The following is a 14,313-nucleotide window of genomic DNA, read 5'->3' on the forward strand; positions in this document are numbered from 1 at the left end:
CACTGCCAGGATCAAGTGTGCTCCACGTGGCAAGTTTCCTCCTTGCCTTTATTCCACACGATGCTTCTTTTTCTTATTTTCTCGTGTTTCTGTACCTCTTGTTTAAGGAAAGTGTAACCAGGGTGCTCTTTAGAGGCAAGGATGGTGAAACATTGTCTCACATACTTTGGACATGTTGTTAGGAAAGGCCAGTCCTTGGAAAAAGACATCATGATTGGAAAGGTAGGAGGATGGGATCCCTCCACAAGATGGATTGACACGGTGACTTGAACACTGGGCCTGAGTCCATCAGAGATGATGATGGGGACACAGAAGAGGGTAACGTGCAGATTGTTGTTTGTAGGGTCCCTGTCGGTCAGCGTCGTCGACTCAACAGTACCTTACAACAACAAAGCCTAGAAAACCTCTTGAAAACTAGGCACCAAATAAATGGCTTTCTTTGGGTAGAAGAATTATTAGCCATTAAATAAAACACTTCCTTTGTGTCCTACCTTTGTAATAATCAGCAGTGTCATTGTTATAATCAGAAAGACATTTTCATTTTGGGAAAAGTCACAGCAACAGGTTATCAATTTGGTGCAAATGCAGATGGATCACCTTAGAGACAGCCCAGAATGGAACATTAAAAGACCGTCTGCTGTGTTTTAATGTAGAGTGAGGACTGGAGTCGCCTGGCTACGGGGAGACTCCACAGATGTGGCCTGAATGATTGCAGCGTTTCAGGGCAAACATTAGAAAAATAAACAAATGAGGAAGCTAATGGAATGTGATAGACAGGATGCTGGAGTAATTACTATAAATGCTGTGTCCTTTTCTTTGTCAGAGACCCAGAAAGGACTTTCACCTCCAGGTCTGTTAATCTGGCTTCTATCACAGGCAAGAATTAGCAGCACTTCATGTTCGAAATCATAAGTATATGACTTGCCCTTGGTATGATCTAGCAATTCTGTGTTCTTTCCACCCAAGTTTGTTATCTCTTCCTAGGGATGGAAAATGTACCAGTTGGTGATATCACACCAGTAGGTCTGTAACCTTGAACATTTCATTATGCAGGTGGGAATGTTACCATGTGGGAATTCACTTGAGTTCTCAGGGGACCAGCTGTGGGTCCTTATAAATAAAGTTCAGGAGAGCCTCTGACTTCTGGCCTCTGGAAAAATCCCTCAACCATGAGGTTGATCCTGTTTTTTGGTGCCCTGTTGGGACACATCTACTGCCGAGAAACGTTTGTGGGGTAAGTTGTACCTTCTGGGGCCTGTTTGAATTTTGCCAACCAGCTTCATGGTTACGCTCCAGGATGCTGAAATTCTCACCATGTTCTTGCAGAATAGTGAGTCCAAGTGTTCAACATTTTCAGAGAAATATTCTCAGATTGAAGGAGTCCTGGTGGTACAAACAGCCGAGTGTCTGGCTGCTAGCCAAAACATTGGCAGTTCAAACTCACCCAGAGACTCGGCAGGATAGAATCCTGGCCATCTGTTGTCTGTAATGATGGCAGCCAATCACACCCTATGGGGCAGCTTTACTCTGTCACATGGACTCACCCTGAGTTGGAATCAACTCAGTGGCACCCAACAACTCTTAGATGGGGGGTACTCGCGACTTGTGCTGCTCACAGGAGTAAGAGATGAGTAATCGTTAAAGGGAAAAGAAGAAAACAGAAAATACAAAGCCCTCTTTTTTCTTTGTCCTGACTAATTTTTTCCTCCAATGGTGAGAATGTGGGGGTTGGTAGACACTAGTGAAAATCGAGATATTTGGCCACTTGAAGGTTTCTCTTCCATCCTCTTCCTCTGGACTCTATCCTCCGTATCAGCTCTTGCCTCTACCTTGAAATCAAGGGCTGAGGCAGTGGAACCCCACAAAGTGGGAGGACCAGGGAGGACCAGAGTTTACTGTTTCCCCAAGGGGCTTTCAGCCCAAGATTTTGTGAATGGCTCTGGGCAGCATTCTTGGCTGAATGTTCCAGAGAACAAATGAAGTGGTCAAATAACTTGAGTCCAAAAAAAGTGAGTATCATTATCACTCTATTCAGTTAAATCTCGGAACCAAAGAATTGTTTTAAAAGGATAGAATTTTAGGAACTTTTAGTAAATTAAGGAACTCTGGTGACCTTGTGTGTTACATATTGTGCTGCTGACTATAACAGCAGTTCAAGTCCACCAGTTTCTCTAGAGGAGAAAAATAGGCAGTCTCCTGTAAAGATTTACAGTCTCAGAGACGGAGGGCTACTATGAGTCAGAATCAGCTTGATGGTAGTGGGTTTGATTATTTTGGTTTGTTAAATGAGAGTGAGTTTTAGATCTATAAACTGTGAGAGGGGAATCTAAGTGATTCACCCAATTAGCATGATTTTTAAAAAATGTTTCTTTTTTTAATTATTATTATTCTCTTTAATGAAATTTTACAGAGATTTTGGATTTCCATTCATTCATTGTTGCACTTTCATTCTTCTCTTTGAAAAGTAAAAGAAAAACTCTTTAACTGTTAAGTTTAAGTCCACTCCACTATGCAGCCTTCGTTCAGGACTCATGTCATGACAATAATACCTAATCATATATACATTTTAAACAGTTCTCTCCCTCATGTTTCAATGCAGTATACATAATTTATCCCATCTTTCCCAGTCTCCTCACCAACCCCTATGTCAGTTCCATTTTACAACAGCGGCACTATGCAGTCTTTGTCCTTTTGTGACTAAGATATTTCACTCAGCATAATGTCCTCCAGGGTCACCCATTTTAAATAATATTGCATGAGTTCCTTGTTTTTCAACGCAGCGTAATATTCCATTGTGTGAATATATCACAGCTTTTCTATCTATTCGTTTGTTAATGGACACTTAGGGTGTTTCTGACTCTTTGCTATTGTGAACAAAGCCACGATAAACATGGGTGTGCATTAGCATGATTTTATAAATTGTTAAATATCCCCTTTCTTTTGGCAAAGCAACTCAGAAGTCTACTGCTTCTTCAAGTGCACGCCATGAAACATTAGCCTGCTGCATTACCTTTCGCTGGGTCTTCCCATTTTAAAGGGGCTCCAGACAGCAATCATCTATTATTAGCCAAAAGGAATGAGACACAAGTAGAAGAATTCTCAGGCCATTTGGAGCAGGTAGATATTGGAGGCAGGAGAGAGCCTGAACGATTTCACATTCAATGATGTACTCATTAGCCTGGGGCTCCAGAAGCCGTAGACTGTGGCTTCCACAGCGTCCGACTCCTGTAGCGATCTCTGGCTCACTGCAGTGGCTGGGAAAGTTAGCCTGCGCTGGATGAAGAGTTAGATGAGGAACCTCTGTCCCCAAGGAAAAGGCTCCCTCGGAATTTGGCTACACTGTTCAATCCTTGTCTTAAAGCAACAACAACAAAACCCAAAACCCCGCCTCACCTCATCGCGGTGAGTTGGAGCTGACTCCTAGCTGACCCTCTGTGGGGTTCTGAGGCTTGCACATCTTTCTGTCAGAGTGACCAGTGGATCAGAATCATCTGAAAGGTTGGCAGCTGCACAGTTTCCCTATAGACTCTGCCACCAGAGCGCCCTAATTCTTGTCCAGAGGAGATGCATTCGCCTATTTGACACTTCTCTTTCTCGTCAAGGTGTCCTAAGTGAATGGTCATTAAGCTGTTTTCAACTCAAGGTGACTCTCTGTGTTGCAGGGTAGGACTGTGTTCTATGTGATTTCCGAGGCTGTGATCTTTTGGAAGTCAATTACCAGGCTTTTCTTCCAAGGTGCCTCTGTGGTTCAAGGTTCAAATCACCAACCTTTCTGTTAGTGGTCAAGTATTTAACTGTTTATACCACTCAGGAACTCTGCCAAGGTATTCCATTGTTACTGTTTTATATCCGGGTGGTTTCATCTCAGAGGGGACCTTATAAGACAGAGGATTTCTCAGTCTGAAATCTTCACAAATCCAGATAGCCAAGTTTTTTCTCCTGCAGAATGGCTGATGGGTTCTGACCGCCCACCTTCGGGTTGGCAGCAGAGTACGTAACCACCGCTCCACCAAGGCTACGTCAAGGTGTCCTAACCCAAACCCGCGGTGTTGGGTTGACTCCACCTCACAGCGACCTCCGTTGGGATCCTGAGTCCGTAAATTGTGAGGCAAGGAGACTGCCCACCTTTCTCCCAAGAAGCACCTGGTGGATTTGAAGCCCTGACTTTTTAGTTAGTAGCACAACATGAAACACTCTATGCTACCAGAGTTTCTTTTTTGTTGTTGTTCTTTTTTTACCCCCTTTTAATTGTGATTTTAATGAAAATTCACAGAAAAGTTGGATTTTCATTCATTCATTGTTGCACATTTTCCTTCCTGCCCCACCCCTGCCATCAGAGTTCCTTGATTTACAGAACTATGGGATTTGGTGTAAATCTCTACATCTGTGGTCATTTGAAAGCTAACACACCCTGTTTTTTGTCTCTAAAGAAAGGTGATAATAATGTCAGTTAAATAATAATAATGTTAACACGTGTGCACTGCAACACTAGGCTCCTTGAAGGTATCCTAGAAAGTCATCATTCTCCAATCTGTGTGTAGGTGCACACACACACACACACACACACACACACCCTGAGAGAGGGCACGGTGATGTACCTGGGGCCCTATTATCCTTAGACATGCAGGTGCACACACACACACACACACACACACACACACACACACACACACCTCCCTGAGAGAGGCGCACAGTGATGTGTCTGGGGCACCATTACCCTTAGTCATACCCCAGATTTGGGCGCATGACTAGGATTTGGAAATATAACTCTGTCGCTTGAGCAATTGACGAAAACCCAAAAATACCCCCCCAGGTCTGCTCAGATGTGGATTTCATTCCTCTTGCAAGCGTCAAGCTAATAATTCCACTTTAAAAACAACCAAACTTATTTCTGAAAAGCAGGAACAGACACGTTCTAAAAGTCAATGCTTTATGAGCAGCAGGTGTTAGCTGACAATCATTAGATAAAGGAGAGACAAGTTTAATGGCAAGCTCTCTGCCAGGAGCAGGCACCCTTCTTAATTATTATTTAGATAATATTTCTTTGGGGAAGATAAAGCTATTCTGTCAACTCGTCATTGTGGGGATGTGGCGTAGCATAATATTTATTAGTTTCTGGAATGTCAACGTGCTTATTGACTACTGCCTGAACTTCTTACATGTGGAGACCAACTGGGACAGAAAGTCACAGGGAACAGTGGCCAGGTTTTGTTTTTAAAGTCATGTCTATGATTCAATACCCTTTAGAGACCAAGTTCTTGAGATTCTACCAAGGGATGAGGAACAAATAAAGAATCTGGTGGAGCTGGAGTCTGAAGAACATCTTCAGGTATTTATCCTGGTGGGAGTCTCTGCTTCCTGGAGCTGGTGTCCTGCAGTTAGATAACATTTCAATCTCTCACTTTAGACCATCTCATCTCCTTCACAGCTTGGGTTGCTAATCAATGGGGCTAGGATCAGAAGACACAGACTCTAGTCCCAACTGTGTGACAATGAGCAGGTCACCTATCTTCCTATTTAATAAAATGGGGGCAAATACACACTCACCTCTCTCTAGGTTTACTGTCAGAATGAAAAAGAGAGGTCAAATGTGAAAATTACTTTGAAGAACTGTTGAACACCTTTAATGCGTTTTTTTCTCTTCTAAATAATTTATAGTATTAATATCCTGTTACAAAATGACTTGGATCCCTTGAATGCCAGCTTTTTATTTTTTTTAATAAAAAGCACTGCCATAATTTAATATTTTCCTTCTGCTAGTTGAGGGAAACACAATATAACACATCTGCAGATGCTTGGGTATTTAAAAACTACTGTTGCAACAGCATTGGGATTCCACAATGATTTGGTCTTGGAAAGGTCAAGGTAGAATGATACAAACTGATTTCTCAAAACATAACAATGTTCAGCTCTTTATTTCCCTGGACTAGCCTACTCACGGCCTTGGTTGACCTATCCCTTTCAGCTTGATTTCTGGAAACCTACTACCACCCCAGGGCAGACAGTCCATGTCCGGGTTCCCTTTGTCAACCTCCAGGCAGTCAAAGTTTTCTTGGAGTCCCAGAGAATTGCTTACTCCATCATGATTGAAGATGTCCAGGTAACTATCCTAATCAGACCGTGGATCACGTGAATGGGAAGTCTTTTCTCCTCAGTTACTCTGTGCATGTGCTGTGTCCACCATGAGTGCTGTCCTGTGCTGTGAGCTACTCACAAAGGGAAGAGAGGGGATACTGTTCCTCTCCTTTTTGCATTGGGCAAAAATGGAATTTGATAACAAAAAAAAAATTAGGGAAAGAGCAAAGGCGAGACTTCAATATGGACCATGAAGTGAAACCCAAAGGATTCTTATTAATAGAGGGAAAACCAGGTGCTTCTTATTTCTATTTAGCTGGAGGTTATCCTGGGTCATGCTCTTCCTGCCTGCCTGCCCACCTGACAGTCTGATCGCCCAATGATAGCCCGGATTGCAACATCTCAATGCAGAAGTTGCATTAATATTCCATTTCCTTAGGAAGCAGAGTATTTTTCTTGCTATACGACTCTGCTAGAATAAGGGGAAGTCATGACCCCCACAGCCCACAGGCAAGGGAGACATATCTTGACAATAGGGACCCCATGTTCCGTCTTTTCCTTCCTGATTGTAGATTTAAATGTATTGCTGTAAATGAATCATGAGCATAATTTGTTTGTCTTAGGTTCTGTTAGACAAAGAGAATGAAGAAATGCTATTTAATCAGAGAAGAGAACGGACAGGAAACTTCAACTTTGGGGCGTACCATAGCTTGGAGGAGGTGAGTGTTTTAAAATGAGCACAAGACACGGGCCATTCTCCCTTCCCATGACACGGGTTAGATACCCACTGGTGACTTAATGACCAAGAAGGTGTTCTCATTTCCTGACTTCTTCAATTTTTCCCTAGGATGCTACAGCCTTGCTTCCTGTAGCCAATATTCTGTAAGTGTCCAGGCAATCTTAAGCAGCATGTAGACACTCTTCTTGGGCTCACGCTCTTCCTCTGGGGCCTCCTTGATGATTATCATCATGTGCTGGTCAAACCCCATTTAGTAACAGTGATTTCATGGTGACCCTTGGTATATAGGCTCAGAGGCGGCCGTGACTGTGTTTCTGGCTAAGACATCATGGCACCAAAACCCTCTGCAGTTTCTGCTGTCTTTCCTAGTTTTGCTTGTCTTGTGAAGCCACTTGGGTACCCCAGCAATATTGTGGTCACTCTTGGTGGCACGGAATTCTTTTAAAGGCCCCCAGGGGTCTAATGACACTGAGTGATTTTGAGGGCTGCTTGGGTGTCTGGAAATAAGAGACCTTCAGAAGACCTATCAGTCGGTAAAGGTTCTGGTTGACATTGAGTCCTTGCAATCCTGATTGGAAAGAGTAGAATTGCTCCATGGAGTTTGCAAATCATTAAACATCATCTTTCTCTTGTGGGCTCAAGTGTATTAAATCAACTATTATTCTAAAGTGCAAAATGCTCTCAAAACAGTTTTTTTTGTTCTGGGTTTTTTGGTTTTTTTTTACTAACTTGCTCTGTGAGAAACTCTGACCTTATAGTCGTTTGGGGTCAAACCTGTCATAAACTAAGCAGATATTCAGCATTATTAATGAGATCGAATATGGAGCAATAGAGCATCTAGAATATGCACTCGATCCTTCCCGTAACTTTCCTAAACTGCCCTCCACGTTCAGAGTTCTACGTCTGTGTGGTCCCAAGGGTCTGGGAGAAGGGACAGTGACCAGTACCCGCAGGTGGGAGGGTACAGAGCAGGGGGGACACCAAGGTGCGCTCTCCTGGCCCCTTGGAGACAAACGCTGACAAGGCTGACAAGAAGCTGTCCAGACCCGCCCAGCCAGGCCTCTGGCCGCCATGGCCTCCGCCTCGGGGCCCCTGACGCGCAGAATGGCAAAGAGCTTGGAAACTAAGCTCCCGAGGAGCCGTGACGGGAGCGCCCTGAGATGGACGCCCCATTGTCCCCGGGCTTGAGCGGCCCGTCTCATTGTGGGGCGTCTCCTCAGAGGCCCAGTCCCTTGCAAGGAGGGCCAGGAGGTTCCTAACAGGAGAAGCCCCCCTCTGCTTGCTGGGGCTGAGGAAAATCTACAGGAAAGACAGGCTCCTGCCAGGCTCTGGAGGCAGAAGAGCGCCCCAGCCACGGCCGCAATATGGCGTCTGCTCGCGGCAGGGCCTGCGGCCCGGCACAGGATCCATCCCAATCCTGAAACATCCGCCGTCCCCCCGATCCGCTTTGTCCCCGGGGAACGAGAATGGGGTCGGGGGGAGCAGGAGGCACTAACGGAGCCCGCCGGTGGTGTACGGAAACGTGTCTTATGTATTTATTGGAAACCTTTCAGATTTCTCAAAAAATGGATGACCTCGTGGCTGAGTACCCGGATCTAGTGAGCAAAGTGAAGATTGGCTCTTCTTTTGAGAACCGGCCCATGAACGTGCTCAAGGTAGAGCGAGCCGGGCCGCAGGGGCTCCTGCTCAGCCTGCAAATCTTCCTTCCCCCCTTTATTCACTGGCCTTGGCGGGTGCAGGACCCCCTCCCACCTTTTCTGCTAGAATCTGGTGCAGTGAACCCACTGGGGTCGGCTGCCCTTCCTTTTTCCTTAGCCTTTCTTTTTAAAATGAACCAAATGAGGTATTTGGGTGTTGTTGTTGTTGTTGGAGGTTTGTTCCCCCCAAAAAAGAAAAGAAGGTGCCCTTATTCTTCCTAAAGCAACCTGAGTTGCATTTTGAACCATGCAGAAGAAAATGGGGCCCAGCGAGTGGCCAAAACAAATGCACTGACAAGAAGGCACTTTTTGTTCTTTTCTGTGAGAATACACAAAGCAGAACTTGACTAGTTCAACACCTTCTCCATGTCTAATTCAGTGGCGTGGACGACAGCCGTCCAGTTGTGCAGCCACGTCTTGCTTTCTCCTTTTCCACTTTGTTTACTCCCCTCTTAACCGCCAAACAAAATCAAAACAAATCAGCCATAGAGTAGGACCCCACACAGTGACCCTGCAGGACTCTGCAGAATGGCTCCACTGGATTTCCTGTGCTCATTTGATTCACCTTTGTCCTGCCCTGTGCTGGTGGGCCTGAACCACCATTTTTATGGTTACCAGCCAATGTCCCTGTATCCTCAATTTTTTTATTGTCTTTTAAGTTGCTATTGTCAACGTGATCCACTTACAGTCTTTTTCTTAGCACAGCACAGGGCTTCAGGCCAACCTTCTTTACTAATTAAGCTAAATCCTCATTTGGTTAAAAGAGGATGGAAAGCCTCCAAGAAATGGTGGGCATTTTTGCCCTTCTTTCAAGAAATGGTGGGCATTTTTGGTATAAGGTGTTTGGTTTTGAACTGATTCTTGATATTGGCCTAAGGATTGGACCTGTCAGTCATAGTGCTGTTAATTTCCAACTTGCTCTGAAGAAGCACAGAAGATGATTATCCAGCTTTCCTAGAAAGAATTTAAGGGGGAACCCCCTTCTTGGCAAAAACCCCTTACAACAAACCACATACATGCGCACACACAAAACGGTAATGTCCTAACTCCTTGTTAAGTGGAGAAACATTGTGGCCAGGAGTCAACTGACTCAGTAGGACAGACGGGTTTTTCAAGGGCGTTTTCCCAGAGCCCCGTGGAGTGGTTTGCCTATTAGATGACACTGGGCACGTTCACCAATGTTCACTCCCTTCCTTCCTATTTCCTCTTCCTGTTTCTCCTACAACTGGGTCACAAACTCCAGTTTACTGCCTCCCTGGGAGACTCCTGGCCTTCCTTTCTCCAGCCTGGTTCAATAGCTGAGAAATTATGTGTTTATTTTTTAAAGTTCCCTGCATTTTACATTTGAGCTCTTTGGGGGTTGGGGGAAACACAAAACATTCACCACGCAAGCTCTCCAAACGCATGAAATGAAATGATTTTTGGCAAGGATTTGCATTTCTCATTTACCTTATCTGCTATGTTTGGAATACTGCACAGAGATAGAAGTTGATGATGCAAAAATAATCTTCTCCTCTCCAGTTACTGATCCAGCTGGCAGAGTTTCCGTTCCAAAGAAGACCAAGTCACTTTGGTCATAACATTTTCAAGCCTGGGAAGCTGCAGTAGAGCCTGCCAGCCCCCTTTTATGAAGGACTGCGTAGTTTAGCACAAATATTTTCATTAGGAAAATAATGCAATCATTGCGTACAGTTGGGAAATAGAAAAACAAAGAAAGCAGTAGGGCAGAATCTTTGTAATTCAACAATGATGGGTTCGTAACTATTAACATTTTGAGTTACAGTTTTCTACCTTCTTGCTATTTTTTTCCTTTTCCCTTTCCTTTGTCATATATGTATTTTTTATATACATATGTCAGTATGTATGTATGTGTGTCTATACATATGGCTTAAAAAATGGCTTCATAGTGTTTATTCTGTAATCTGCTTTCCCTCCTAGTCTATGACATCTGAGAACATATTTCATGTTAATACATTATCTGCAATGTGTTCCACCCCCCCCCCCGCCCCCAAACATTGAAAAGAGAAAAAGGCGACTGCCCCTCATGTTTGCATCTGTGCTTCTGTTAAAGAAAAGGGAACTAAACAAGGAGAAAAGCCCCAGTAATGAGAGTCCTTCAGCAATCTCACTGCCTAGTTCTCTCTGTCAGGCATGAAAGGGGGACTGAAAGGACGGTACGTGGGTCCTAAAGGGGAGTTCTTCACATTTCCTCTCTTGTTTTCTTCTTCAGTTCAGCACCGGTGGGGACAAGCCAGCCATCTGGCTGGACGCTGGGATCCATGCTCGTGAGTGGGTTACACAAGCCACTGCCCTGTGGACTGCAAATAAGGTCATTTCCCTCCAAATTCCTCAGTAATTGTCTCTTTCTGGGGTCAGGAGCTACCTAACTCGGCAGTCTCCACAGTCAGGGTTCTCTGCAGGACAGACAGGGAATGAGTCCAGTCAACTATTTGGGTGTCACTTCACTCAGGACCCTTTATACACGTGGCCCTCTTCCCCACCACCACACCACTGTGTGAGTTCTTCAAAGATACTGATCGGGACTGATCAAAAGGGTGGCAAATAGGATGGATCCTGGACTTGAGCCCAAGAGCAGAGTGGGAATAATGGCTTTGTTACCTGGAACCCAGAGGGCTGAAACATAAAGTACTCAAAATCCATCAAGTCCGGAAGGGGATCAGGTGACAAATAGAGAAAGGTCCAAGAACCAAATTGGAGTTAGTTAAGGGTGTTTGGCTTGTTTAGAAAAATTTTCCCCATAGGATTTTGAAGTCAGGACATAGAAATATCTTTCTTCAACATGCTTCTTGGAATTAGAGTCAGAACATGGGACTGGGTGTGACCTCGTCTGGTATTTCTTAAGTAATTAAAAAATGACATGCTATAAATCAGAATGTTAATTCATGAGCAAAGGCAATCAATCCACTTCAGATCATTCAAGCATGTGCTACCACGTGCATACCAACTGATACATTTTTCCCTTCAATTAAAAGGCGCTTACCTTTAGGGTATTATGAAATGGATATTTAACAGTTGAATAATAATGCCTTAGGATGGCTGAGCACAGGAAATGAATAAATTTTAATCCAGCAGAAACATCGACTCCATTGCAATTGATCGCAAGGAAAAACGTTAATTCCACAAATGGAAGTTCACCACTTTTTCTGCATCTTTACAAAGATCCTAACATGTTTAAGTAATCAGATGTTGGGTATGAGTTCTTTTGGGAAGTTACCCTGTGTGGTGATTTAGGAAAATGAAAAACTTCCTCTGGCTCCTGGGTACCCTGGGAGGGCATCAAGAATCTTTAGTAAACCACACACCCCGTTACCCACTATAGCAAAATACCTCACTCGAAGTCACAGGAAGAGAGGGACTCTTTTTGAGGGACGGCTAATATGTGATATTTGAATTTTTTTTCTTTTTTGGGGGGCTCAGGCCGGAGCCAGCCGGCTGGACTGCCTTGATTTTCTATTTAGTATAATTATTTAGACCAGAAGTGAACGTATGAAATCCCCTGCCTGACCCATAGCAACCCTATACGACAGAGCAGGGCTGTTCCATAGGGTCTCCATGCCTATAGAGCTTTTTTTAGAGTTTACTTCTTCATCTTTCTATTAAATGGTTGGTGGGTTTGAGCCACTGTCCTTTTGATGAACAGTAGAGGGCTTAAGCATTATGTCACCAGAGTGCCTTGAAGTATAGACAGTAGCATGTTAAATACATTAACATTGCAAGAGACTTGATTGTGTTGTATATCTGGAACATTCTCCTTCTCCAACAGTTCATCTTTGGGGGGAAAAGTGTTGTCTTAAAATTCTTTCTTTGTGCTCAGCGGGGAGTGTGAGGCTGACTGTATGTGATCTTTGCTCAGATCGCAGCTGATTATGGGAATGATCCTTCTCTCACTTCCATTTTGGACACAATGGATATCTTCCTACTGCCTGTCACAAATCCAGATGGATATGTGTTCTCACAAACCAAAGTAAGCCGGGCCTTTTCTCTCCAGCAAGATCCAGGGAGATGTCCAAATAATGTGAAAGGCCTCTTTTTGTTGTTGATAGAGCCTGAATGGCCTGCCTGCCCTGGGTCTGGAGGTGGGGTCTAGGGTGGTCGGAGTGGGAGTCACTTCTTGTCTCAGCTCTCAGTGGCTTTGTCACCATGGGCAGAGCCCATTTCAGTGACTTGAGCCAGGCTATGAGCGCTCAGTGCTCACGGGGAGTCTCCAGGAGATTTGTTCCAATTATCTCTGCGTTTTCCATGGCAGGATTGATAGAAAAGAGGTGGCGGATGTTACCTGCTGACAATTAGATTGCGGGAGGATTTAGGTAGCAGTCTAATGCAGCTAGTGTTTTACTCAGTCTGCCAACGAGACCCTCTGTAATGTCACTCAAAAGAGTTACCATGCCTTCCCCGCTTCTTTTGAAATCTCATTACAAAACACCATTGTGGCAACCATGACCCCACGTATATTCCAAATGAACCAGAGCTTCAAATTTATTTTTGGCGAGCATTGAGTCTGGGAGCATTTTTCAAAGGCACTTGTGTGAATGCTCACACTAATCCGTGTGAGGCCCTAGTAATGGGCACCACAGTCAAGTCGGGGGGACTACCACCCACCAGCTTCCCTCAGGGGGCTCAGAAAGGCATTAAAGACTGACATTCTTAGAAGTTCTAGCTGCCTGTTTCCCCCAGATATTCTGCCGGAGACCTCCTGGCCTCCCTTTCTGTTTTGAGTTTCATGGAACATGGCAGGTTGGGCAGGTATCCTCTTGAGAGGAGGGAATAATGTGGCTCATTGGGTGAGCCATGCAGAGCCCAGGGACATGAGGACAACGCCAAAGGGGACCCCCTCATCAGGTGAATGACCACTTCCCCTCGCTCCCACCCCTGCATTTTTAAGAATCGGATGTGGCGGAAGACCCGGTCCAGGGTCCCCGGCAGCCTCTGTGTGGGTGTGGATCCCAACCGGAACTGGGATGCTGGATTCGGAGGTGAGTGCCCTGGTACCCTGGTCAACCTCTCAGAAGTAACCCAGGCCCTGTCCCCGAGGGTGGTCAGGTTGCTTGGAGGTGAGCGAGGCCCTGTGCCCTGGGGTGGTCAGTCTCTCAGAGTGAGGGGGTTGTGTGTGTCCTATCCCCAGGGGGTAGTCAGGCTGCTCCGAGGTGACCCAAGCTCTGTCCCCAAGGGTGGCCAGGCTGCTCAGAGGTGACCCAGGCTAGGCCCTGTCCCTAAGGGCAGCCAGGTCTCTTGGAGGTGAGCGAGGCCCTGTCCCTGGGGGTGATAAGCTGCTTGGAGGTGAGCTGGTCCCTCTCCCTTGAGAGTGGTCAGCCACTCAGAGGTAAGCAAGTCTCTGTCCCCCAGGGGTGGCCAGGCTGCACGGAGATGAGCGGGCCCCTGTCCCTGGGGGTGTCCAGGCCACTTCTCGGGCCACTTTGCTATCTTGTTTCACTCGCTCTGTGGTGTGGTGCCGTTTGGGAATCAAGCCATTTAAAAACCCATTTAAGAAGCACTTCTTCTGTTCCCCGGCGTGCAACATGGGCTCTGAGAGGCACTTAATGCATTTCAGGTCCCATTTCAGTGTCCCCGCCTGCAGACCCCGGTGTCTTCGCCTGCTGACCCCGGTGCCCCCGTTGCTGAGCCCGGTGTCCCCACCTGCAGACCCTGGTGTCTCCGCCTGCAGACCCCGGTGTCCCCGCCTGCAGACTCCGGTGTCCCCGCTGCTGAGCCCGGTGTCCCCGCTGCTGAGCCCGGTGTCCTCGCCTGCAGACCCCGGTGCCCCCGCTGCTGAGCCCGGTGTCC

The 14,313-nt window shown here is 45.7% G+C and overlaps 1 protein-coding gene across 2 annotated transcripts in view; it reads left to right on the top strand.

Annotated features, from left to right (window-relative positions):
- The first annotated feature begins 1,149 nt into the window (after nucleotides 1-1,149).
- The window catches only part of CPA2 (carboxypeptidase A2 (pancreatic)), a 25,828-nt gene continuing 12,664 nt past the window's right edge, over nucleotides 1,150-14,313 (top strand). Inside the window, exons 1-8 of one of the 2 annotated variants that reach the window (XM_006887124.1) lie at nucleotides 1,150-1,234; nucleotides 5,248-5,329; nucleotides 5,966-6,100; nucleotides 6,699-6,794; nucleotides 8,368-8,469; nucleotides 10,742-10,840; nucleotides 12,386-12,496; nucleotides 13,415-13,505. In XM_006887124.1, coding sequence (XP_006887186.1) covers nucleotides 1,170-1,234; nucleotides 5,248-5,329; nucleotides 5,966-6,100; nucleotides 6,699-6,794; nucleotides 8,368-8,469; nucleotides 10,742-10,840; nucleotides 12,386-12,496; nucleotides 13,415-13,505 — 781 coding nt within the window. In that variant the 5' untranslated portion in view covers nucleotides 1,150-1,169. The remainder of the gene's footprint in view (nucleotides 1,235-5,247; nucleotides 5,330-5,965; nucleotides 6,101-6,698; nucleotides 6,795-8,367; nucleotides 8,470-10,741; nucleotides 10,841-12,385; nucleotides 12,497-13,414; nucleotides 13,506-14,313) is intronic. The other variant, XM_006887125.1, reaches the window with a different exon arrangement.

The sequence above is a fragment of the Elephantulus edwardii genome, unplaced genomic scaffold, assembly GCF_000299155.1.
Source record: "Elephantulus edwardii isolate Elephantulus edwardi_28Jun2011 unplaced genomic scaffold, EleEdw1.0 scaffold00055, whole genome shotgun sequence".
NCBI lineage: Eukaryota > Metazoa > Chordata > Mammalia > Macroscelidea > Macroscelididae > Elephantulus > Elephantulus edwardii.